Genomic DNA, 27364 nt, shown 5'->3' with positions numbered 1-27364 from the left:
TAGTGATCACCGGCTGGTACGCGGCACCCTAAATATCGACATTAAGCTGGAGAGATCGCGTATAGTAAAGTGTGGCTTGCGACCAACTAGGCAACAAATCTCGGAGCCCCCAGAAAACTTCCAATTGGAAGTCAAAAACAGGTTTGACGTGTTGGAAACTGACTGCGATGTGGAGATAGGCGTACCAACGAAATGGTGAAAATTCTAAGAGAAGTGGGCATCAGTGGGCAATAAATACTTTCAGCATAGCAGAAAAGGCCAAGACACTAAACTCTTCAACGAGACCCTGCTATTGATGAAACAGCGAAGGGAAACTGCAGATGCTGCTCCGTCAGATGGAAAAACTATAAACACTAAAATCAGAAAGCTGAGTAGGCGTGACCTTCGCCAATTCAACACAACAAAGATAAAAGAGGCAATAGAACAAAACAAAGGCACCAAAGTGTTTATACGGCAACAACAACTAGGCCGAAGCCATCTGACGAAGCTCAAAACTGCCGATGGAAGAATTGTTGACTCAAGATCAGAAGTCCTCACTGAAGTGGAGAGCTACTACTGTAGTCTCTATGCCTCACATGCTCCCAAACCCTTTGCCCACCCAGAGAATGATCACCGAGCCCCTTTAGTCCGCCACTATACGGAAGACATACCCGACGTCAGTATAGAGGAGATAAGGGCTGCTTTGGAACAGCTTAGAAAATATAACAGAGCTACAGGGGATGACGGACTCAGTACAGAATTGTTGAAAGCAAGTGGTACACCAGTTCTCAACCAATTATGTACAACGTTCAACACCGTCATCCAAAAAACGACTACACCGGAAGCCTGGAGCAAGGGTACTGTCATTCTTTTCTTTAAAAAGGGAGACCGTACTCTGCTCAAGAACTACAGGCCTATTTCACTTCTTAGCCATATTTATAAGCTGTTCTCGAGAGTCCTTACAAATCGCTTGGCCTCTAGACTTGACGAGTTCCAACCTCCGGAGCAGGCTGGGTTTCGCAAAGGCTACAGTACGGTAGACCACATCCACACGCTGAGACAGGTTATTCAGAAGACTGAAGAATACAATCGTCCTCTGTGTCTCGCGTTTGTGGACTACGAAAAAGCCTTCGACCCCGTCGAAACTTGGGCTGTTCTGGAATCCTTACAGCGATGTCTAGTCGATTATCGGTACGTTGAGGTGTTGAAGAGTTTATATAAAGCCGCCAAAATGACAGTTCAGATCCAAAACCAGCAGACAAACCCGATTGAGCTTCACAGAGGGGTGCGACAGGGTGACGTTATATCGCCGAAGCTGTTCACTGCTGCTCTCGAGGATGTCTTCAAGACTCTGGACTGGAGTAAGCTGGGCATCAATGTCAATGGCGAGTATCTTTCACACCTCCGATTTGCGTACGATATCGTTATAATGGCAGAGTCGCTAGAGGATCTCAGCTGTATGCTAGGTGAGCTCAATGCCGCGTCACGACGTGTTGGTCTGGGAATGAATCTGGACAAAATTAAGGTCATGTTCAACGACCATATCATTCCTGGACCGGTAATAGTCGAATCTGCGGTACTCGAAGTTGTGTCTGAATACACCTATCTAGGCCAAATTATTCAGCTGGGCAGGGCCAACTTTGAGAAGGAAGCTGATAGGCGCATACAGTTGGGCTGGGCTGCGTATGGAAAACTCCGTCACGTCTTGAACTCAGCAATCCCGCAATGCTTAAAGACAAAAGTTTTCAACGCTTGCGTGCTGCAGATCATGACATTTGGCGCTGAAACGTGGACATTGCCGTAGGTTTGGTCCGTAAGCTCAAAGTCGCTCAGCGTGCTATGGAAAGGTGTATGCTCGGAGTTTCTTTGATGGATCGAGTCAGAAATGATAAAATTCGTCAAAGAACCAAAGTAACCGACGTAGCCCTAAAGATTAGCAAGCTGAAGTGGCAATGGACCGGACATACGTGTCGCAGAACCGATGGCCGATGGAGCAGACGTATTCTGTAGGCTTAGTACGAGTTTCACGTGAAACGGTGAAACTTGCGGAGGTCTGAGTGCGAGTTACTCGATTTGCAGGACGTTTATTCATCTTGAGAAGCGATAATTGTTTCTCTTCTTATATTGGTAGCACGCAAGGTTTTCTTTAAATCGTTTAATTTAAATGCCAAGCTTTCTAACGATATTTATAGTTAGTCGGGTAATGGGTAATGTACCTGTGGTTAGTTCGAGTTTTTTTAATTACTAAGTCGATGTTAATGTTATGTTTAATTGGTGTGAGGTTGTATCAGTGCCACCTAGGGGGCCATCCATAAAGTACGTCACACGTTAATGGGGAGGGAGGGTATCACCGAAGTGTGACATCGTGTGACAAGGGGCATGGGGGGGTCAATACTTTTGTGACGTCACATGTTAAAATTTAAAATACTAAAACGCAAAGTTTGTATGTGTAAAAAAAATTAGAATGTTAACAAACGCGGACACGGCTCGTTTAGTTTACTTTAGTTACTTCCACAGTGTCATGTCCTATGGCATTTTGCTATGGGGCAATGCGGCCGATGTAGAAACGATATTTATTCTGCAGAAAAGAGCTATACGCGCTATTTATAACATGCACTCAAGGGAATCCCTGAGGGAGAAATTTAAAGAAATTAAAGTTCTCACTATGCCATCCCAGTACATTTTTGAAAATTTGATGTATGTTCGTAAACATATTGAGGAGTTTCCTAAAAAGTCGGACATACATAATAGAAATACTAGGAACAAACACAAGCTTGTTGTGCCGATGAGTAGGTTACATAAGATACGAAATTCATTCGGGTGTTTGTCTGTGCGCCTGTACAACAAAATCCCACAAGATGTTCAGAACCTACATATACATAGGTTTAAGAAAACTGTTAAAGAACATCTGTGCAATAAAGCTTACTATAAAGTCAATGATTATCTAGAAGATTGCACAAAGTGGGAATGAGTTGCTCGCTCCGGGCATTTCAATATTGTAGTAATTGTTACGTTATAATACTCATTGTAAAAAACTCATATTTAAAAAAAATAATGTAATATTAAAAAATTAATAAATAATAATTTATTAAAAAAAAAAAAAAAAAAACATGCCCGCTGAGTTTCTTGCCAATTCTTCTCAGGACGGAGGCTAGTTCTTGTGAATTGGCGGTAGTTCTTTTGACGTTCAACAAGTATGTACTTTCATTTATGTTGAATAAAATTTTTTTGATTTGATTTGATTTGATTTGATTTGAATAATAATATTGTTTTTTAAGCTTTTATCTATTCTAATGGTTTATACCTACACATGAGTCGACTATTATCAAAGCCGGCAATGTGACTTTTGGACAATTATTGGTAAATCAGAAAAACGAATTATTGACTTTGTATTCCATTGGCAGTCACAAAACTCTTCTGAACGACATCTTAGATAAATAACAGATTAAGTATTAACCTTTATTTAATGCAGGTTTTGAACCGTATTCTTTGAAGGAGACGATTATATTCAAATCAATCTGTATTGACATATCAATAACATTTTTTTGTCCAAATGCACAGATTGCCACCTTTGATAATAGACGACTCACATATATTTTTTCGGTTAGAAAATTTTATCGACGTCTGGCTAGTTGTAAATATTAATCATTGCTTTTTTTTAAAGAGTTGTTTGATGAGAGAAGGAGTGGGATAGAGTATTCTTTATTGTACACAAAATGAATAAATATTGCGAAACAATATTAACAAAAAAACGAGTACAAATCTTGGTCTTATCGCTAACAGCGATCTCTTCCAGACAACCATTAGAGAATTAGATTAGAGATGGGCAAGAATAATTTCGAAATGAATTGCACACGGTGTACCTATCTACTGAAATATATACACACACATGTACATACCTATATACATTATGTACATACACATATAGACATGCTTATACATATTTACACATACATACATACCCAAATAACATACATACAGATATATATTTATAAATAATATAGAAATTTGAACAATGTAAAATTTTATAATTTTGCTTCTTTAATTAAGGTTGGATGATCGTAATAATTTTAGTATAATTATTTGGACCACCTAATGAAGATCATCAACACTATTACCGTAAATACAATCATTTTATAAACGTTTAACGGGTAAATGATTAAACCTATTTCTCTTTATAAAACATAATTTCTTTAATTAAAAAAAAGCGGAAATTATTATCTATTTCAAGGTTAATTATGTTAAGTATGTCTAAATATGTAATTACAATTAAATTAAATTCTATAATAAATCTCTAATTCTAATACTTATATTAAAGTTACTAAAAAATCAAATTTATGCTGGGCAGTTTTCGTGTATTTTAAATGTTACGTCATTACGGCAAAGTTTGTTTACGAAATAGCAGAACCTTAGAATTAAAGTGGTATAACTAAAACAATTAAGATAATTAGTTTTATATTTTAAAACACTTATGTATTATTATTAAGAAACTATATTTTAAGTAATACGTGAAGCAAAAATTTTGTACCCCTTTTTACGAAAATTGCGCTGACGGTGAAGTATGAAATTTACCACACTTAGGGTGGATTCGACCAAACTTAAATTTATACACGAGTAACTACACGAGGAATAACCTATTCCATGATTTTAATCTCGAGTAAATCCATAGGCGTTTTTCCACGTAAACGATAGTATACATGCGCTAAGAATAGCAATACGCGAATAGCAGAGAGAATGGTGAACGAAAATAAAATCCGGCAAACAAATGTTGTTATACAACGGCATAGTGTAAGAGCATACAAGGAGTCAACTCGATTTTACCGTATTTTAGTGTGAAAAAGTAACTGTAGTGTAAGATATCTAGCTGTCAAACGTGTTATTTATAATTGTTGTTTGTTTGAGGGAATTGTCAAGTTTTGTCGTGTGGTTTTATCTTTTTTCGTAAGCAATTGAAAATGAGTGAGGATAAGCGTAAACGCAGTCCTAATTGGCTATCGTCTGAAAAGGAACTTCTGTTGAGCCTAGTTGAATTAAATTTTAATTTTATAGAAAATAAAAAGACTGATAGAGTTACTGTAAAATCAAAATTAGCTCAGTGGCAAATTATTGCAGACCAATACAATAGTAGAACAAGCCACTGCTTTCGCACAGCAGAAAACCTAAAAGCCCAGTGGGAGAGTATGAAAAAGGTAGCTAGAAAAGATGCAGCAAATAATAGGAGACATATGATTCAAACAGGTTAGTATAATATTATAGGTACCTATTATCCAAAAATATGTGTAAAATAGTAGGTAACTTATACGTTAAATGTGTGTAATTTTCTTTATCATTTCAGGAGGTGGATCCCCTATACCTCCTAAAAAGGAAGATCCCTTTCTTCAGCGGATCTTATGCCTAATATCCACCAGTGCTGTTGGGTTATTTAAACCTTATGATATTGATTATAGTATTCCTGCAGTGCAAGATCAAACTGCAATACCTTCTCTAGAGACTGAGGATCTCCCAGAAACACCCGCAGCACAATATAAAGGTTAGCATAACCTTTTTTGCAGTAGGTCATCATAGTATACAGTTGTCATCATAGTATACGAGGGCGGCACTGAAAATTTCGGGAATTAACGAAGTGACACAACATTACTATTTAAAAATGTATTTATCACTTTTCGAAGTATTCTCCGCGAAATTTGACACATTTTTCCATACGATGGAACCAATCATTGAAGCAACCATTTCATTCGGAAGTTGGGGTCTCCAAAATGGCCGTTTTGTAGGCGTCCACAGCTTCTTCAGGTGATGAAAATCTCTGTCCACGCAATTTATTCTTTATTTTAGGGAAAGTATAGAAATCATTAGGGCTTAGGTCGGGGCTGTACGGCGGATGGTCTAATAATTCTATGTTTTCTTGCTCTAAAAACTCTTTTGTTCTGTGCGCGGTGTGAGAACTCGCATTGTCGTGATGGAGGATGATGCGGCGGTTGCAGTTCTCTTTACGGAGTTCAGAAACGACCTGTGGCAAACAAATGCTAGCATACCATTCTGCATTAACCGTTCTTTGTCCCTCAAGAGGAATAGTCGTAACATGGCCGGTTTTGGAGACAAACGTGGCCACCATTTTTTAGTGTTACGAACAATTTTTGTTGGCTTTAACTCATTTTCGAACACCCAAACTCGTGACTGGTTTTTTGTTTCGGGTTCGTACGCGTATATCCAGGATTCGTCACCTGATACAATGTTGTATACAGCATTTGAGGATCCTGCGTGGAATCTTTCGAGAGTTCTGACGCACCAAGTAACGCGAGCCGCTTTTTGCTCTTCACAGAGCGAATGCGGTATCCATCGGGAAAACAACTTTTTTACACCTAATTGTTCATGCAAAATTATTTGTATTTGACTCATGTCAATGTCTAAAGTTGCCTGAATTTCGCGGTATGTCACATGTCGATCTTCCTCAATCAGCTTACACACAGCATCAACGTTTTCTTGGGTGACTGCAGTTTTTGGACGACCTTGACGGGGATCATCACCGAGCTTGACACGTCCACGTTGAAACTCAGCAAACCAGTGATAAATTGTGGTTTTGGATGGGGCTTCATCACCAAATGCAGAAATCATCCGGTCAACACACTGTTTTCGTGTTAAACCACTTCGAAAGTCATAATAAATCATCGCTCTTGAATTTTCTCGAGTCAATTCCATTTTCTCAACGACTAAACAAGTTTGACAAAACCTCGTGACAAGACCGAGAATCTTTTTTTAAATAAATAAATGGTATTCGATTTTTAAAACCAAGGAGTTTTCAATTAAAAAGATTTTAATATGACAGGAACAGTGGAAATATTCCATTTCCGATACTTTTAGTGCAGCCTATGTACAGGTATATTACACAAATGAATTACAAGTAATCCCAGGCTTCTTCTTTTATATCCATCATCATGTTGACAATGATAGTGCCAGCATCAAGGTAAAAAAAAAAACAGAATCTTTTACTTTTATTTTCAGCCTATATACATATTTATAAAATTGTAAACAATAATGTGCTATTTACTGCTACCAGGTTAACTTATTAATCATAATTTTTTTTTTGCATATATCTTACTGCCTCCAACTCTGGTGATTGTAGACGACCAGACAAGTGAAACAACAGTACAAAATAAGAATAAAGATTTTGTGACAAAGGTAATAATTATTGATATCTACATAAACTGTCTTAATAAAATGTAGTCTACTTTTAAAATATTTGTTAAAAATCATTATGAACATCAATATTATTTAAACTATTTATTAATTTTAACATTTTTGTATTAGGATTGGGGACATCACACACCGCAATTGTTGAGGACTCCGGTGTCACAGGCACTCAAAATTGATGGTGCAGTGGAAAAAAATACTCCTGTGACTGACCATATAGAGAACATGATTGAGAAGCAGAAACCAAATCGCGGGACCCGGATTTCTAGGAGGAGGCCAATCCATACAAATATGTCTTCTTTAGAACTGTTACATAAAAAGAAGATAGAAGCCATAGAGCTACAAAAAAAACATGCGATGGAGGAAATGGAGAGAACAAAGATTTTACATGACCTTGATATTCAAATTAAAAAACAAATATTAAGACAAGAAAAAATAAAAACAAATTTGTTACTGATCAAGCGAAGAAGATTATTAGCTTGCAGAAAAACTACAAAATAACTTCTCAAAATAAATAATTTATATTATTTACAATTTTTATTTCTGTAAGCAAAAGTAGATTCTGTAAGTAAAAGTAAGTGAATATCACTTGTGACAAACCTACTTTGTGTTACCTACTTTTTCTTGAAGTTCAAGCAGGTTCATAAGTGCAGTTCTACCTTAGAAAGACAGGCAGTTACTTTCGCATTTATGATAGACGTGTGATTATGTAGCAGTGTAGAGTAGAAATATGATGTGAGTGATGTGTCGTTTAAAGAATCTTTGATCTACAATAACTATCATAAAGACCAACCAGACATATGTACCAACAAAACTTATTTATTCAACAAACTTTGATAATAATTGGCAATAAGAGCATCACGAGTTCTATGAAGTCGGCCAGGTATTCGCTCACTTTCAGTGCTTTGACTTTGAGGTATTTGACCATCACTTAAAATTTGCTCCCATGGAGCCGGTAAATGCACTTCTGGGTCATCTGGAGGTAATGTTTTTTCTCTACGGCGTAAAATATTGTGTAAAACTGCTGTGGCCACTATAATTATCAATGCTTTTTCTAATTTGACACGTATCCCAAGTGCCAGCACAGGAAATCGTCTTTTCCATACACCGTAACTCCTTTCAATGGGATTTCTGGTTCTTATTTGTGACTTATTATAGAGTTGGTCTGCCTGTGTTCTCGGGCTTTCTAATGGAGGCATCATGTAACACGTTGAGGCATATCCACCATCAACTACTTATAGTGCATCACCGTAACATCCATCTTCAAACTTTACCTTAATTATGCTATTGTTGAATATTGTGCTGTCATGACATGACCCTGGCCATCTTACCACGATGTCAGTGATTTCTAGGTTGGAGTTGCATATGGTCTGCACATTTATAGAAAAATAACCCTTTCTGTTTCGGTATAATTCTGCTTGTTCACCTCCTACTTGAGATCGGAGAGGGACAAAAGATAACTTAATGTGCGTGCAGTCCATATTATACCAATTACCCTTGGAAATCGAGCAATGAGATAAAAATTGTCTTGTTCTGTCCTTATTTCTAGTTGAGTACTGGGGAACTTTATGTATTCACGAGGTAGTGCAGCAATAATTGACACTGACTCTGTGTATTATTTTATTTGTAGTAGGAGTGCTCCAACCACAGGTGTCGCCAATGGTCATTTGAGTCGAATTTGTTGCATAAAATCGTAGAGTTCCCAGCAACTGATTTATAGGTAAAATGGAGAAGTTGTTGAAATAGAACAAAATTATCATTAAATTAATTAATTTGGCATAGCTACTAGAAAATGTACTTAGGTAGCTACATGTTATTATAAGAATAATAATGTTAAATAATCTATCCTATCATTATTTTAACATTTACCTAGCCATATACTGGACAGACAGGTAATAGCCTATCTATGTAGGCAGGTAAATACAGTAACATCGGCACTACCTACGGTCAGAGTGCACTTAAAAGGGTGCAAAAAAAACTACGCAGGTATAAAGAATGTACACTTACCGGTCGGAAATAACGTTCAATTTTCGATAGCAGAAACAAAGTGGCTTCTTTGCTCAAACAAACCTCATCGAAAAATCATGGTCATCATAATATTCAAATAAGTCTTTTCTTTCTTTTAACCATCTTGGACGTCTAATAATTTCCTCATCACTATCACTATCATCAATCAAATTGTTTAAACGTTGCATATAATTTAGTGCGTTGCGTTGACTTGAAATTAAAACACAGAAAAAATAATTATGAAATGACAGAAATCAGATGATTGGACTAACTGACGCCATTATTTTATTCTACGAATAGCTCCGTTATTCCGTGCGAAACGGCGGTATAGTAACAATTCCAGAATAGGCCCACTATTCTTAGAATTGTAGATAGTAAAACGTAAAATTGATTTCCTCTCGATTAACTGACGAGTTATTCTAGGAATAAGATTTACTCTTGTTTGGTCGAATCGACCCTTATAGAGAATATAAAGAAGTAGTGCAGATTGATATTTTTTATTATTATGAATAAACAATAAAAATAAACTAAATCAATAAAAAAATCTTACACAATTACCATGTATTTGACACACACACACACACACACACACACATGCATTTATACTTTTTTTGTTTATTGATTTATCAATCTGTGATCAAATTGAGAATTGATTAATATTTTTTGTTTTTAATATTATTTGTCTATAGTGTAGCCTTGGCGACATCTGTAATTATAAAGCAATGATTATTATAGAAATGATGATAATAGAAAGGTGACAATAGAACTATAATAATGTTCAAACTTAAAATTTAAATAAACTATGGTCGAAATTCGACCATTGGACTACCATTAGTAGATAATAATAAAATCATTTATTGCCTTTCACACAGATTTAGATTATTACAGGCAGCCTACAAGGAAACAACAAAAACACAAAGCACTATTATATCATTCCTGGCAGCAGCTCAACATTTGCACTTGTATATTATTAATAGGAATTTTATTAAGAATATTGACAATTTATGAGGATTTTGACAAGTACGGATTAATATAGTTATGTAAATTAAATTAGTTTTATAAGTGCAATAAAAAATAATTTAAATGATAAAATTATAAAGCCATACCTTTTTCCAATGTGACGATTAGAGGGTATCCTATTATTCTTTTCTATATTATTTTATCAGCTTATAAAATTAAACAGTCTCTTTTAGTCTAGAAAAGGACAAAGTACTCTTTCTGTCTTTTTCAAATAAAATGCATGCCTTAAAGTGTTTAAAGCGAAAAACTAAAAAAATACAATTATTGTATTACAATATTGAAGTTTACCAGAAAATAATAATTTTGGGTTGAGCCACTTTAATTCTAAAGGTACAAAATAGTATTGAACATTGAGTAACACGTGACATTACCTGAATAATTTTGAAAGTAGTATGTTCCCATTAAAATACTGTTAAAATGCGTTGTATTTCATTTAGACGGTCTAATGCCAAAACACCACTACGAGAAATCATATTATTGCTGCTCTCGGTGAATAAACGACACTCACAATTCTTCATTTTTCACCATATAGAACGTAAGCTCGATTTGATTTTGATTTATTAATTTACAATTGAACCACTATTTGTTTTATTTTGTCTATTTAATGTTTTTTAGTTAATGCGTAGTTAATATTTCTTCGGGTATAAGTGTAATTTTGAGATCATCCTGGCCTAAAAATTAAGGCGTCCGGTGTATTCGTATCTTGCGATGCACCGGCGTCCTAATCCCGCCGGCGGGTATCAATTTTTCTAATGAAATACGTACCTACTTATCAAATGTTTACGATTGAATTTCACTGTAAAGGAATAGCATCGTGTAATAAAAATCAAACCCGCAAAATTAATTTGCGTAATTACTGGTGGTAGGACGTCTTGTGAGTCCACACGGGTAGGTATCACCACCCTGCCTATTTTTGCCGTGAAGCAGTAATGCGTTTCGGTTTGAAGGGTGGGACAACCGTTGTAACTATACTGAGATCTTAGAACTAATATCTCAAGGTGGAAGGCGGCATTTGCGTTGTAGATGTCTATGGGCTCCGGTAACCACTTAACATTAGGTGGGCCGGGAGCTCGTCCACCCATCTATGCAAAAAAAAAACCTTGGTTTATTAACTGTTTAGTATCTGTGAAAGTGCAAAAATGTAAAAAAATGAAACCAAACCGCTGGACGTAACTTCTCGAAGTCTTCGAAAAAGTCCACTGAAAAAATCTCAGTAAATAATCACTATTTTACTGAGGATTATATTTTATCCCATATTATCTGATCTCATTTCATTTCATTCCATGCCAATTGATTAATGTTTCAAATTAATCAAATCCATTTCACTCCATATTATCATTTTTCATAAAAAAAGATTAGGCTCTGTGGCATGATACTTTTGCCTCTCTAGTTAGAAAAATAGAACTACTAAAGAAATACTCGATCGAAACGTTAAAATCCACTAATATGTAACACGCACTCGCACAAATGTCATTCGTGGTACTCATTTCGGTAAAATTACTCGGTTACGGGAACACAACGTTAATATGAACTCGCACTCACACAATAACACCGGGTACGTTTGCCGCTAGGGGGCGCTGTTCCAATTGCATACAAATTTGAGCAAACTGGCTCGCTATCGAGAACGTTACAAAACTCGCACTAAGCACAGTGCACACTGGACTAGAGACCGCGTAACGGTAAGCGCAGCGTTGGGCGTCCCCCTGCCCGTTGGACCGATGACTTGCGGCGATATGTTGGGAGAGATTGGATGCGAAAGGCGGAGGATCGTTCATTGTGGCGGACTATGGGAGAGGCCTACATCCAGCAGTGGAGAGATACAGGCTAATGATGATGAAGTCAAGTTTTTTTTTATTGCTTAGTTGGGTGGATGAGCTCATAGCCCACCTGGTGTTAAGTGGTTACTGGCGCCCGTAGACATCCACAACGTAGATGCGCCACCCACCTTGAGATATAAGTTCTAAGGTCTCAAGTATAATTGCAACGGCTGCCCCACCCTTCAAACCGAAACGCATTACTGCTTCACGGCAGAAATAGGCAGGGTGGTGGTACCCACCCGCGCGAACTCACAAGAGATTCTACCACCAGTAAAAAGCATTCAAGCATCTGTCAAATATCTTGCGTTGTATGATGGCTACCCGCCACAGCATTACCTCCAAATGCACCTACGACAGGTGCAATTGGGCATAGAATTAATCAGTCTCGCTATGTAATTCTGAGGTATCATCTCCCATTCCTCTCCCATGGCAGTTTTCAGCTCTTGCGTCGTTTGTGCAAATGGCTGACGAGCCCAAACACGCATCTTTAGCTCGTCCCATAGCGTCTTTTCGCATTAAAAGTGCACAATTTCCAAAAATATTCGAATTTGAGTTAATATGCGGAATCATTTGGTATCACCTGAATTTTTCTAATAAACACTGTCAAAAGGGCGTAGTTTAGTTTTTGAGTTTTTGTTTGGAACGAATTTCCTTATGGGACGATGCGGAGGGGTACCCTAATCACGAAAAAACGTCCGTAACGTAAGATTTTTATTAGTAATGCACACAGTGTACGACTTAACTTTGTAATAACGTACAAAAAAAAAAAAATGTGTGCGTGTACTAGTGTACACACGTAAGAAGTGAAACTTCTTTATGGCCTTATTTTTCGAAAAATGATCTACATGCAACTTTCTAGAAATTGGTTAAATAAAGTTAAATTAGATAAAGTTTAAACAAAAGGATTTTATTATCATAGACATGAATACAAATAATACAATTATTTCACTTTACCTTTTTGCTACTAAGATTATTACAGCATTTCATTAATTGTAATAGAATTATTACTATCATTGTCATTGTCATTATATATTTTTGTAATTAATGGCTTATGGTAACTGAAATATGAAATATATGGTTTACATTCCACGAAATTTAGTGACCGAGTAAAAACTCCATCAATTGTAGTGCCAGATCTTGTTGTTGACGTTTGAGGACTGTTTTTCATGGATAAATTCAATTTATCTTTCAGAAATTCAACTAGCTTCAAAGAATTTTCCGATGCAAAATTTACATTAAAATCTCCACTTAAAATCATCGGTATTTTATAATTATTGTTACCGAGTAAAGAGGCACCTTCACTTGTGTACGGCAACAATGAATGGTGAAGAAAATTAATAATATCGTCCAACTTCTGATTAGGAGATATATACAGTGCAACAATCAAAATTTTCATCCCATTTTCCATTTGGCATTGAGCCATACATAAATCACCAACTGCTGATGCTAGTGACCCATGAAAGTCAGGAGAAAAAACAGAAAAATCTATCGATGAAGTCACAACATTAACAACATCATTAGAATTATGATATATTCCTACACCTCCTGCTCTCGTGCTCAGCCGTTTAAATTTTGCAATGCATTTGAAATTAGTGATATTTACTTGACTGTCATTGTTCAGCCATGTTTCAGATAGAACTAAAACATTTGAATTTTTCACAATTGAATCATCCAGGTCATCTATATGAGCTCTAAGACTTTGACAATTGAAAATAAAAAGTGACAAACCTCTTCTTTTGTTCATGAACTTAATCAAATGTTCATTTATAGTTTCTACTTTATTCAGAGACAATCGTTTAAATTCCGCTTGTAAATCGATGGTGGACGTTGACGTTCTTCGACCATGATAAAATGTTTTGTCATTATTTGGAGTCGTTATATACAATCCTTCAATACTCGTAACACGGGATAAAGCAACATATAACAACGATTGGCTGTGATGTTTCTCATATTCATAAACAATTTCCGGAAATGTGCTGCCTTGTGATTTATGAATGGTAGTAGCACAAGCACAAACCAACGGAATATGAGTACGTTTAACAAGTATAGTTTTGTTATTATTGAGCGGAATTGTAGAAGATCTTTGTACAATTGGTACAGCCATTCGACTGATATTATTTTCTGCTGCGTGACCCGCTGCTTTACGTCTCAATTTTTCACCAATTCGAGGTAATGCTGGAAATTCAAGCCATGCTGCTATTTTAACTACTCCATCGATATCGGTTTCTGCATGAACTAACTTCCCAACAGCACCATTTGCTAATCCGTCAGATACATCAATGTTTGTAGTAATCATGTAATAAATATTTATTACAAATGTTGTTAGGTAAGGCAATCCATTTGTATCAATTAAGGACATTTTATGTAGTTTTTGATGCACAGAAGTCTCTTGTTCCTTGGAAGTTCATCCACTATAAACATCTTTTGCAGTAGAAATTATTTTTTCTGAATAAGAGTTCAATATTTGATTATTATACTTAGTGACTGCGTGATTTGTATTAAATAATCGAATACCTTGAGGACACTTAGTTACAGCTTCTTCTACAGAATAAAAACGAGATTCAATGACAGATATTTCAATTTCATCGAGACGTTCACCATTTCCGATTTTTGTAAGTATTGACGAAAATTGTTGATTGGCTTGACGCATAACTTGATCTAGTTCATAAAATTTAAGATTTCGCCATAATATTGGTCCAACAATAGTCTGTTTAGGTTGCTTGTAGATAGGAGTAGCGCGAACTGGAGGTAATTGACGTAAGTCTCCGATAAAAATAATATCTAATCCTCCGAAGTTCGATTGAAAGTTACCAGTGATTTGTTTTAATCTCGAATCAATTTTTATCAATAATTGAGCGCTGATCATGCTTATCTCATCAATAATAATAACTTTAACATATTTAAACAATGTTCTATATTGCTGGGCAGTTTCGTTACTTAAAGGAAGCAACCTTGATAATGATATTTTCAAAGCTGTATGAACAGTTGTTCCTGCGATCGCCACTGCAGCTTTACCCGTTGAAGCACAAGTTATATATGCATTACAGTATCCGTCATTGTCAGTGTAACGATTATAAATTTCCATCAAAAGTTTAATTACGAATGTTTTACCGCATCCAGCGGGGCCTGTAAAAAATATTTGAAATGGAACATTATCTGATGATAAAAGATGATAAATAACATGAAGTAATAATCTTTTTTGTTTTTCATTAGCCATTCTCATCAAATTATAAAAATCCTCGTTGGCCATTAAATTTTCCCTTCTTTTTGCAATAATTCCCAATTTATGTAACGTCGCTGAACGAATATCATCATTAACGATGGCATCTGGATTATCATACAAATGCTGAAATGGATTTTGCTCAGCAATAATATTTTCTTCCGGTTCATTATCATCATCAATTCCGTCCTCACGACACAAATCACGACAAATCTCTATAGTTTTGAGAATATCTAAGCTCGATTCAAATTCTTGTCTGCGTTGTAAAATCAAATTTTCATTAGTAGTATAAATTTCAATAAACTTCATTTCAGCTAAAATTTCTTCATCTTCACTCCTAAACGGAATATGTAAAGTTACCATTTCCCGTTTATAATCTGACAAATTTTGAGACATGTTATAACTGCGATAACGAATTATTCGAGGCTTTTGCCGTTTTGTAACTTTTCCATCGCCGTGAACATTATAATAAGCAACAAATTGAGCAAGCGTGACATCACTTAATTCTTCAGGCCTTTTTTGATACTTGGTGAACCAGTTCTCTTTCCAAATGTCAGTTGAATCATCATCAATTCCCATTTCATCTACTCTTTAGTGGTTTTCTTGAGTTTTTGCCGCTCCTCCGGCCACATCGCTGGAATATAAACTATAACAGAAGAGCTTTTCGACATCGGCTCTCTTAAAAGATACCAGGCAGCTTCTTGATTTGGTATTTCAACACTGTTCAGCATCTCAACTCCCAATTTTCTTGTGATTTCCACAACATCGAACTCCGGGTGTTCATCTATACATTTGATGATTTCACGTTGTAAATTACTTATTCCGCGATTTGTTTTATTGACATACTCAGCTACATACTGGGCACACGAATATTCCTCTGTTATGAACTGGATGTCCATATTCGATTTTACCAGATTCAGAATAAACGGATTAAATGGATTATGCCATTTCTCACTGGGTTCGCGTTTTATAAAAACTCTTGGTCTCTTGATTCCCGCTCGAAGTATATTGCGATATTCATCATCTGATGAAATATTATTTTGCTGATAAAAACTATCAAAATCCTCATAATCATTATTTTCGAGATTAATTCGAATATTTCTGTAAGATTGCAAATAACGATTAAAACCAATTTCATCCTGTTGGATAGGTAATAAAATTTCTGTAGAACGAGAAGGCAAGAATGGAGCTTCAAAACGACATTGTTGAGGTCTATGAGCCGATATTCTTTTGTAACAGGTGAATGAGTGCTTGTGTGTTTGTAATTTTATATGCTCTGATGCTTCTTTCGATGAAATCGAGATAAGATGATTAATCAGTGAAATTGCATCCATTTTATTCTCGCCTAAAGCATCATTCGGTGCATTTGCAAGCCACAGTAATGTATGGGCATGTGGACTACCTCGGTGCTGAAATTCAATTCTTTTGAAATAATGCATCACATAATATTTTCCAAACGGACTCTTCTTAGGAGACTGTAATATATTCAAGAGTACGTTTACCAGTTTATTAAAATAGATTGCGCACGTTACAGAATCTTCATTAATCAGAGTAACTTTTTCAAGATAGTGTAATTCTTCAGCATCTTTTTTTGATAATTCGGCTCCATTATTTTTCAACTTATATAATAATTGAAGTAAATCAGTCCATCCAATTTCATTTGCACTAATAGTGAGAAATATTGTTGGTTTACCTAGCTGTCTAATCATTGCAAATAAATTTTTCTTTTTATCAGCCCAGTACCATAATGAATTGGGAATTGATTTCAGAAATGCAAAATTAGTTTCAATGCAATTGTTGACATAATCTTCATTTTCAATTTGTTCACGTGTGATTTTTGTGTCTTTTCCTATATGTTTGAAGGCAACTGTTAATGAATCACGAACTCGAAGTCTCATTATTTTCATTGCCACGTATAATACATGATGTGGAGTAACAGCACGACGGTCCGAGCGTCTAAGTTCACTTGTAGCCATTGTATATGGAGTTACTCGTACTCCATCACGAAACGTACGAAATTGGCCCAAATAAATTGCAGGAAAAGACAATTCCTCCGCGTGTTCATCAAAAAGTAAACTATGTGGAAGATTTTTTTCTCCTGGGGCTAATCTTAAATATTTTTCTTCATTCCACATCAATGTTTGCTGCTGAGATACCAGACTTTCTTCGATTGGTACGTGTTCGCTTATTTCATCTTGAGGTATAGTATCAATGTCATTGTTTTCGAAAAAGGATTCATCAATTTTGATATCATACATAGTATATAATGGCGACTTTAATAAAAATTGAAGCCAAATCTTTATTGTACCTTTGTTTATTATACCATGCAAATAACTCGATTTATGGATTTTCTTGCGTTTAATGTGCACATTGATACAGTGATCATCAGATAAACTTCTGGGGAGAGTACGAACCATTGAATCAATAGACACTGGAACATTGATTATTTGTCCATAAATACCATACTGACCGTTAACGTGTCTTAATCTCCTAATCTGCATGAATGGGATTCGCGGAGAAATCAATCGTTCAGATACTAAGTCTAATGGCGGTAAATAATCGGGCTTCTTCGGAAATTTGAATCCATTATAAGAAGCCATCACAGGAATACTATTATTATTTAAAGATGCTACACAGGTATTACAGAGAGCAACGTCCTTTATATCAAGATGAGGAACTATTGTTTTCAAGATTGCATTATGTTGAAGGGATGCAGATCGTAAGTCATCTTTAAACCACAGTCTTTCACAAACTGAGCACACATAACCAAATGAATTTCGAACAAATTTCTTTTGAAATTCATCATGAGCCAGATGATGACGATGAAAATCCGTGTAAGCCAGATGATTAGTTTCATGTTCTGATTGTTGAATTGATGTTGACTCAACAAAGTTCTGACTTTGGCTTGTGTGTTCTTGGATTTGAGCCTTGTTTCGGGCTCTATACTCTTTTGCACGCTCTGCGTCTGATTTTTTATGTTTTCGATGATTCACTATTGGAGTTTCCTTTTTTTTCCGAGCTCTATACTCTGCCATTCGCTGTGCAGCTGTTTTTGGATAATCACGGTGGATTGAAGGAAGATCACTCGTTGTTTCAGGTTCATTCACACAGTCATGGCTTGTGGTAGCGATTGATGCACTGAGTTGTGAGCAATGATGATGATGATGGACATCAACTTGTATAGTAATTGCATTCGAAGATTCCTCAGGATTTGTGGATTCTTCCATTATTGAATCTAAAAATGTGTGCGTGTACTAGTGTACACACGTAAGAAGTGAAACTTGTTTATGGCCTTATTTTTCGAAAAATGATCTACATGCAACTTTCTAGAAATTGGTTAAATAAAGTTAAATTAGATAAAGTTTAAACAAAAGGATTTTATTATCATAGACATGAATACAAAAAAAATGTGTGCGTGTACTAGTGTACACACGTAAGAAGTGAAACTTATTTATGGCCATATTTTTCGAAAAATGATCTACATGCAACTTTCTAGAAATTGGTTAAATAAAGTTAAATTAGATAAAGTTTAAACAAAAGGATTTTATTATCATAGACATGAATACAAAAAAGTTAAATTAGATAAAGTTTAAACAAAAGGATTTTATTATCATAGACATGAATACAAAAAAGATGGCGCGTAACGGAAAAATGTGACGCGTAACCGAAAAATGTGACGGTAAATTTTTTTCCAACGCCGATAAGGAAGTTTCACTTCAAAAAGTTAAATTAGATAAAGTTTAAACAAAAGGATTTTATTATCATAGACATGAATACAAAAAAGATGGCGCGTAACGGAGAAATGTGACGCGTAACCGAAAAATGTGACGGTAAATTTTTTTCCAACGCCGATAAGGAAGTTTCACTTCAAAAAGAATTAATTAATCAATTTACGAAATAAATCATAATTTTGATCGTAGATAACTGAAAAACTCTTACCTGCTGATTGGATCTTCGCTTTTTTTCGGGCTCTATACTCTTTTGCACGCTCTGCGTCTGATTTTTTATGTTTTCGATGATTCACTATTGGAGTTTCCTTTTTTTTCCGAGCTCTATACTCTGCCATTCGCTGTGCAGCTGTTTTTGGATAATCACGGTGGATTGAAGGAAGATCACTCGTTGTTTCAGGTTCATTCACACAGTCATGGCTTGTGGTAGCGATTGATGCACTGAGTTGTGAATAATGCCGATGATGGACATCAACTTGTATAGTAATTGCATTCGAAGATTCCTCAGGATTTGTGGATTCTTCCATCATTGAATCTACAAAAATTAGTTAATTGATTTACAAAAATTATATAACATATTTCAGAATTTATACTTTATGCCAATTAATTGATGTTCATTAAATTAGCAGTCGTATTAATTAATAAATACTATTTTAATGAAATCATATACATTGACCGATAGTTACAATCAGAAACTGAGGTTAACCTTAAATATCTTAAATTTTAAAAAATAAATACCACAATCCCACCCAAGTATTAGAAAAAGAGATATAATTACTTACTTTTGTTAAAAATCCACTGGAAAGTGAAAGTACTCTTCGTCTGAACCAACCGTGGTAGGGGCAAGAAAAAGATGGCGCGTAACGGAAAAATGTGACGCGTAACCGAAAAATGTGACGGTAAATTTTTTTCCAACGCCGATAAAGAAGTTTCACTTCAATACTATTTTAATGAAATCATATACATTGACCGATAGTTACAATCAGAAACTGAGGTTAACCTTAAATATCTTAAATTTAAAAAAAAAAATACCACAATCCCACCCAAGTATTAGAAAAAGAGATATAATTACTTACTTTTGTTAAAAATCCACTGGAAAGTGAAAGTACTCTTCGTCTGAACCAACCGTGGTAGGGGCAAGAAAAAGATGGCGCGTAACGGAAAAATGTGACGCGTAACCGAAAAATGTGACGGTAAATTTTTTTCCAACGCCGATAAAGAAGTTTCACTTCAAAAACATATTTGTTTATTGACCACGATCTCAGAGCGTTCGTTTGCGCAATACACTAACTCTTAAGCAAACAGTCGTGAATGAAGTGTACCACAATAAGTTCGCACGTTACCGAATGACCGTGGGTTGTTGCGAAACCTCCAGTTTTATTTTCCTTATACCTCGAATAGAACTTAAAATTAATATTTTTATACTAAGGAACTTCTCCGGTGTCCCGCGACACCACACATCTTTTTGAAGTGAAACTTCCTTATCGGCGTTGGAAAAAAATTTACCGTCACATTTTTCGGTTACGCGTCACATTTTTCCGTTACGCGCCATCTTTTTTGTATTCATGTCTATGATAATAAAATCCTTTTGTTTAAACTTTATCTAATTTAACTTTTTTGTATTCATGTCTATGATAATAAAATCCTTTTGTTTAAACTTTATCTAATTTAACTTTATTTAACCAATTTCTAGAAAGTTGCATGTAGATCATTTTTCGAAAAATAAGGCCATAAACAAGTTTCACTTCTTACGTGTGTACACTAGTACACGCACACATTTTTTTTTTAGTTTACCTATGTTTTGACCATTAACAAAATTAATACATAATTTTATCTTACTTTAAAAGACAGATAATGTAACGTAAAAAATAAATGTTGCAAAGATGATTAATATTAAAAATATCACATGTTAAACCTTTAAAACACTCTCCTGTAAAATTAGTAAGTTTTGAGATTATACAGTTTTAATGCGAGAAGACGATAGGTGTTCAATGGGGTAGGGCCAGGGTTAGCAACACTCCGGTTTGAGCCCTGTGAGCTCACCTATACGTCAAGGCCAAGCTGAAACAGCCTTTCAAAGCTATCAGCATAGGTAGTTGTGATAACGTGTCTCACATCAAGGCTAGCTAGCGGTAAGTGGTTCGGTACGTACATCTCTTGCCGAGCGCGGAGGCCTGCGCCATGGCGAGCTGGTAGGAGTACAGCAGCGGAGTGAACTGCATCATGGCCGCGGCCGCCGACATGCCGCCCGACCCGCCCGCGCCGCTCAGACCTGCCCGAGGACATCAGGACCGTTACACAACCAATATTTCAATAAAGTACGATCATTCATCCAGAGACAAAATTACTGGTGGTAGGACGTCTTGTGATTCCGCATGGGTGGGTACCACCATCCTGCCTATTTCTACTGTGAAGCAGTAATGCGTTTCGGTTTGAAGGGTGGGGCAGCTGTTGTAACTATACTGAGACCTTAGAACTTATATCTCAAAGTGGGCAGCGCATTTAGGTAGATGTCTATGGGCTCCAGTAACCACTTAACAACTAGGTGGGCTGTGAGATCGTCCACCCATCTAAGCAATAAAAAAAATCGAGGGTGAAAGACTATCCAGTTTAAGCCACATATATCTTTGTAATTAAAGATGCATTTTATTTGGTATTGGTATCAACAATTCGATGTTTTTAATTGAACTTCAATTATTACTACAGTATATACACTATAATTCAAGTTTTTTTTCTAAATTTTAAACTACTTTACTTTTTAACTATATTTCTAAATTTTAACCTACCCGCGCGGACTTTCAAGAGGTCCTACCACCAGTAAAAACCACCACATTTATTAAAAAAGGTTATAAGAGTCGATGTATCGGTCGAGTCCAGTCGGGACTTGCCTCTGAGCAGCTGATGCTGGAGAGCCTGCATGGCGGCGGCGCTCTGCTGCTCGAAGGCCATCTGCGCGGCGGCCGCGGCTGCCAGTTGCTGGAACCAAAAGGACCCTTAACGAAACCATAAACTTAACAGTGACCATAGACACATTTAGCGGTAGGCAGCGGCTTGGCTCTGCCCCTGGCATTGCTGAAGTCTATGGGCGACGGTAACCACTCACCATCAGGTGGGCCGTATGCTCGTCTGCCTACAAGGGCAATAAAAAAAAATTAAAAAAAAAAAAATAGCTTAAAAAAAACTAACAAAATACGCTTTTATAGAAAATCCAACTAAAAATAGAAAATAAATTTTAATAAATTTTAATTTAAAAATAGTGTAGGAAAAAATGATTTTATTGTAAAAAAGCGTGGGGTGCTTTTCAGGATATTATCATACCCTTCTACTCATATCTGTTCATAAAATATTTATAACTGATACCAAGTTCAAAGATTCCGTTACATACTAACATACATACACGTCTGAAGCTAATAAAAGCGTATTAATATAAATACATCAAATAAATATTTTAAATAAGATCACTTCCAGGGTATAGATTTACAAAAACAAAAAAATTATGAGAAATAAAAGGACAAATCAGTGAACATACATTTATAAAAAAAAACATCCAGTCGAACATTGAACCTCCTACTTTTTGAAGTCTGTTAAAAATATAATCAATAATAATCATATTGTACCTGATGCTGTTTGCTGGTGCTGCCCTGTGTGGTGCTACTCGAAGACGAACCTGCAACACAAACAAACATGATTTAAACTATGTTTTTTTATATGTCGGTCTGCATTAATAAGTTAATAATTATTGTTATGCCGTAGTTATACGTAATTATAAAATTAGTCTAATAACAAAATTTCTTTATATGTACTTTTAGGCATAACGAACTCACTTTTACTCTTTTTCGCAGCCACCTCACTAGAGTCGCGGCTCCCGCGTTCTGAGTGGTGGCTGCGTAGCGACTCCGATGACGTCAACGGCCTAAAACAAATACATCATTAATCTATATATTAATACGTGAAGCAAAAACTTTGTATCCCTTTTTACGAAAATAGCGCGGACGGAGGAGTGTGAAATTTCCCACACTTATAGAGAATATAGAGAAGAAGTGCACAATGTTAATATTTTTTTAAAATAATGCATAAAAGATACATTAAATCAATAAAGAAAGCATTACACACACTACATACCATGTATTTGACGCACACACGCATGCATACTAATGTTTAAATGTTTTTGACAAAAATATTTTGGGGTAATAATTAAAAAAGTTCCCCGACCGCTGCTCTAAAATGAGATTATATGAGCTTATAAATAATGACGTAATACACAATTTTGAAGTCGTCATAGCCTAAAGGATAAGACATCCGGTGCATTCGTGTGTAGCGATGCACCCGTGTTCGAATCCCGCAGGCGGATACCAATTTCTCCAATAAAATACGTACTTAACAAATGTTCGCGATTGACTTCCACGGTGAAGAAATAAATAATATCGTGCAATAAAAATCAAACCCGCAAAATTATAATTTGCGTTATTTCTGGTGGTAGGACCTCTTGTGAGTCCGTACGGAGAGGTACCACCACCCTGCCTATTTCTGCCGTGAAGCAGTAATGCGTTTCGATTTGAAGGTCGGAGCAGCCGTTTTACTGTAAAAAGTGTGACCTTAAAACAGCTCATGTCTCAAGGTGGGTGACGGCATTTACGTTTTAGATGTCTATGGACTACGGTAACCACTTACATCTACATTTACATGAGTAAGCTCGTCCACATCTCGTCTTTTCGCATTAAAACTGTAGAATCTCAAAACTTACAAATTTTACAGGAGAGTATTTTAATGATTTAACATGTGATATTTATTATATTAATCATCTTTTTCAACATTTATTTTTTATTTTTTACCAGTTACATTATCTGTCTTTTAAAGTAAGATAAAATTATGTATTAATCTTTTTAATAGTCGTCAAAACATAAACTAAAAAACAAAAACAAAAACTAAACTACTCTCTTTTGACAGTATTTATGAGAAAAATACTGGTGGATACCAAATGATTTCGCATATTAATTCAATTTCGAATATTTTTTGAAATTGTACACTTTTAATGCGAGAAGACGATATGTAAGCAATAAAAAAAAATTCAACCTTTTCGTGCATGTTATTACGGTCGAATTTGGCTCGTCGAGGGAGCAGTAGTTGGTATACTTGGTTCGTGGTACCTGGTGGTGGAGGTGACGGGCGGCGGGGCGGGGGAGGGCGGCGCCGGCACGCTGCCGCGGGACGCGCTGCGGGACGCCTGCTGCAATGTACAGTCACAACTATTACTCCTCACAGAACATACGAACTGCCTTAATAGCGGGTTTCGCCACTTTGATTAAAAAAAATTAAATACTAAGTTATGAATGTCCAATGGTAGGTAACGCGCACTAACTCAGAGTTGAGAGTCGACCCCTTAGGTCGGAGTTTTTTTTTAAACTATTGCATAGCTTTTATCGCGGGCCTTGAGCGCCACAACCGAATCATGAAATTCCGTAACGAAAAAACCTAACACCCCTCACTCCGCCTACCATATAGCTCGCATTCAACACATTCTAACGTTGGGCTTGTGTAGTATTTGGAAATAAGCGCGTGGCGTGACGTCACACTGCATGCGCATCATGAAAAGTCTGCCCATCTCTCTCGCGCGGTCTAGCTTATAAGTGGGAAGGGGACAGTTAATGTTTTGCTTTTATTAATGTTCAATATAGCGTGGTCTTGTTTTATTATTAAATTATCATTGTCTAATTATAATTGCATTAGGTGATAAAAAATGCTATACAATAGCTTTACCGCGGCAGGGGTGGAAGAGCTCACAGCCCCCTTGGTGCTAAGTGGTTACTGGAGCACATAGACATCTACAACCGTAAATACGCCACCCACCTTGAGATATAAGTTCTAAGGTCTCAAGTATCATTACAACGGCTGCCCCACCCTTCAAACCGAAACGCATTAGTGCTTCACGGCAGAAATAGGCAGGGTGGTGGCACCTACCCGTGCGGACTCACAAAAGGTCCTACCAGCAGTAAATAATAGGAGAAGAGTGGTCGTTCGCGGGGCGGACGGAACAAGAGGACTCGGGAATGCTGATCGTGCAGCTTGGTTAGAGCTGTCAACCCAATAGCCTTCATGGTAGGGTTATAATAGTACCGTGCGCGGTGTTATATGAGACTAGAAGTTAGTACAAAAAGGAGGGTACTTTTTTCTGAGTGATACATCTCAACTATGCCGGTATTTTTTTTAGCTATATACCTATAACAAATAATCAGTAAAATTTCGATTATTCCCATATATTCTGTTCATAGTGGATCATGTAGCTTTCTAAATAATTTTAAACTAACATCTCGTTATCGTGTTGTGGCAGTGCCGTGTTATAGGAAAGCTATCAGTATTCATTGTTGACTTTTAATCTAGTGCTTATCGCCTAGATGAAGTCGGGTACCTGGGGCGGGGGACGCGGGCGGGGCGCGCGCGCGTCGGCGTCGGCGTGCGGGGGCGGCGCGTGGTGCGGGCGCGCGGCGGGCGCGTGCGCGGGCGGGGGCGCGGGCGGCGGCGGGGAGGGGGCCGCCAGCCGCCGCTCGATCTCCTGCTCCTGCTGCAAGGCGCGAACGAATGCAGTCTTTAGCCGCGCCGTGTGCTCCGCCTGCGTACATATATAACACATGTACCAAACGCCACATTCAATTGATTGGATAATCTGTTAATCTAATAATAATTTAAATCTCAGTGCGATTTCGGTCAGCAAGTGTGCTGTAACTTTCCATATGTCTGTCAGCACTGTGTTGCTGTACTATGATTGATTGACTTAATGTGACTGACTGACTGTGACTGACTAGCTGTGATTCATTGACTAACTGACTGACTGTGACTGACTGGCTGTGATTGATTGACTGGCTGAATGTGGCTGACTAACTGACTGACTGTGACCGACTGACTGAATATGGCTGACTAACTGACTAAATGTGACAGACTGACTATGACTGGCGCCCATGAGGCCGCCTCGGTTTTTGTCATTCTACACTGCATGTCTAAGCAAATTAGTGGAGTGATGAAAAAATATAACACGTACGTACGGCTTGTTCAGGAAATCAATAGTATAAAAAATGGATATAACAGATTCCAGTGACCTTGAGCGCCCTCTTGACGTTCCCGGAGACGCAGAGCTCGCACAGGCGGCGCGCGTGCGGCGCGGGCGACACGCAGAACGTGGCGTCCTGGCGGCGCGCGGGCGGCCGCTCCCAGCGCCACACCGGCGTGAAGTCGCACCCGCACTGCGCGCACAGCGCCGGCACGCTCGAGCGCGGCATGCTGCCCCGACACACACGCTTGTATTGAACGATGCAGTACAGTAAAAACTCTAATATGCCGCGAAGTCGTCGTGGTTTAAAGGATAAGACGTCCAATGCATTCGTATCCAGTGATGCAACGGTGTTCGAATTTTATATAATATAATACCAATTTTTTTAATGAAATACGTACTTGACAAATATTCACGATTGACTTCCACCGTGAAGGAATAACATAAATATAGATAAATATAGAAATATCAAACTAGATATGAAAATGTAAAACTTAAGAATTGGCTGTATGGGTTAGTTTTATTGCCTTTCTCTTCGAGAAAAACTACTACTACTACTACTATTCCTGCTACTTTTTTTTTAGGGATTTTATGACCTGATAACTAAGACCTTTAAGTCATGTCTTATTTAAAATATTCTTATTTTTATGAAAAATGATAAAATGGAGTGAAATGAAATGAAGATGATTAATTTGAGACATTGATCAAATGAAATGAGATGAGATGATATGGGATGAAATATAATCTCAGTAAAATGGTGGTCATTTACTGAAATTTTTTCAGTGGACTTTTTGAAGGATCCTGAGAAGTTACGTTCAGAGCGGCTTTGTTTGATTTTCCCACATTTGTGCACTTTCACAGATACTAAACAGTTAACAAACCACCGTTATTACATATTTAAACTTGAAGAAACACTAAATAGGCAACATAAAACCAAATCACACAACTTCACTCCTCGCGTTCCCTCCAAAAAGTCCCCTACTACTACTATGAATGAATACAGTCCACAGATAACAAAAGCTAATAGAGCGGACGGCACTGACCGGTCCTCGTTTGTCAAGTAGTCGACGACGTGCTCGAGCCCCACCAGGTACACGAAGTCCGTGTTGCTCGGGGAGGGGATGAAGTTCATCTCGGGCGGCGGAGGCTTCGGGGGAGGGATCTGGAAACGATTTGTTACGTAACGCACACCATTTTTGTTATTTATTTATTGCCCCTGTAGGCAGACGGGATACGGCCGACCTGATGGTGAGTGGTATTTTTTTTTTCCTGCTTTTCCCCGGTATTGGATATCACCGGGCCCTTTTTATTCTAGTTAACACATTCACTCCAGTTCTCTCTTTCATGCCTCCCGCACTTACAT

At 37.0% G+C, this 27364-nt stretch overlaps 3 protein-coding genes across 12 annotated transcripts in view; 1 reads left to right on the top strand and 2 right to left on the bottom strand.

Moving 5' to 3' along the window:
* Positions 1-27364, bottom strand: part of LOC101741992 (transcriptional repressor p66-alpha) — a 40917-nt gene that overhangs the window by 6274 nt on the left and 7279 nt on the right. For all 7 annotated transcript variants that reach the window (XR_009976931.1, XM_021352837.3, XM_012696611.4 and 4 more), the window contains exons 9-16: positions 27045-27163; positions 26051-26231; positions 25366-25566; positions 24107-24186; positions 22784-22872; positions 22577-22626; positions 21848-21935; positions 21112-21231 (exon numbers count right to left, since the gene is read on the bottom strand). Coding sequence is in view for 6 of the 7 variants with exons in the window: in XM_021352837.3 (XP_021208512.1) it covers positions 21112-21231; positions 21848-21935; positions 22577-22626; positions 22784-22872; positions 24107-24186; positions 25366-25566; positions 26051-26231; positions 27045-27163 (928 nt within the window). In the remaining variant the exon portion in view is untranslated. The remainder of the gene's footprint in view (positions 1-21111; positions 21232-21847; positions 21936-22576; positions 22627-22783; positions 22873-24106; positions 24187-25365; positions 25567-26050; positions 26232-27044; positions 27164-27364) is intronic.
* LOC101742283 (uncharacterized) lies at positions 4822-7694 on the top strand. Its single transcript, XM_012696644.4, has 4 exons — positions 4822-5217; positions 5315-5509; positions 7100-7155; positions 7285-7694. Exons 1-4 carry the CDS (start codon positions 4935-4937, stop codon positions 7666-7668), a joined length of 918 nt encoding a protein of 305 aa, XP_012552098.2. The 5' UTR covers positions 4822-4934; the 3' UTR covers positions 7669-7694.
* Positions 12901-21105, bottom strand: LOC105842614 (uncharacterized). Of its 4 annotated transcripts, none has more exons than XM_062676736.1 (3): positions 19646-21105; positions 19171-19494; positions 12901-18466 (listed from the first exon to the last, which is right to left on the bottom strand). In XM_062676736.1, exons 2-3 carry the CDS (start codon positions 19487-19489, stop codon positions 15816-15818), a joined length of 2970 nt encoding a protein of 989 aa, XP_062532720.1. In that variant the 5' UTR covers positions 19490-19494; positions 19646-21105; the 3' UTR covers positions 12901-15815. The 4 variants fall into 4 exon arrangements, with proteins under 4 accessions (XP_062532720.1, XP_062532722.1, XP_062532721.1 ...); XM_062676738.1 differs by having other exon boundaries at positions 19666-21105; XM_062676737.1 differs by having other exon boundaries at positions 19940-21105.

This window comes from Bombyx mori, chromosome 28 (assembly GCF_030269925.1).
Source record: "Bombyx mori chromosome 28, ASM3026992v2".
Lineage (NCBI taxonomy): Eukaryota > Metazoa > Arthropoda > Insecta > Lepidoptera > Bombycidae > Bombyx > Bombyx mori.
Note: the sequence above shows the minus strand (reverse complement) of the source record. Positions and strands in the feature narration are given on the sequence as shown.

Coding starts and splice junctions, on each gene's coding strand:
- LOC101742283 (XM_012696644.4), top strand. CDS start 4,935: ATGAGTGAGGATAAGCGTAAACGCAGTCCTAATTGGCTATCGTCTGAA. Junction 5,510..7,099: donor ACCCGCAGCACAATATAAAG/GTTAGCATAACC, acceptor TGGTGATTGTAG/ACGACCAGACAAGTGAAACA. Junction 7,156..7,284: donor ATAAAGATTTTGTGACAAAG/GTAATAATTATT, acceptor TTTTTGTATTAG/GATTGGGGACATCACACACC.
- LOC105842614 (XM_062676736.1), bottom strand. CDS start 19,489: ATGATGGAAGAATCCACAAATCCTGAGGAATCTTCGAATGCAATTACT. Junction 18,467..19,170: donor AGCGAAGATCCAATCAGCAG/GTAAGAGTTTTT, acceptor ACACATTTTTAG/ATTCAATAATGGAAGAATCC.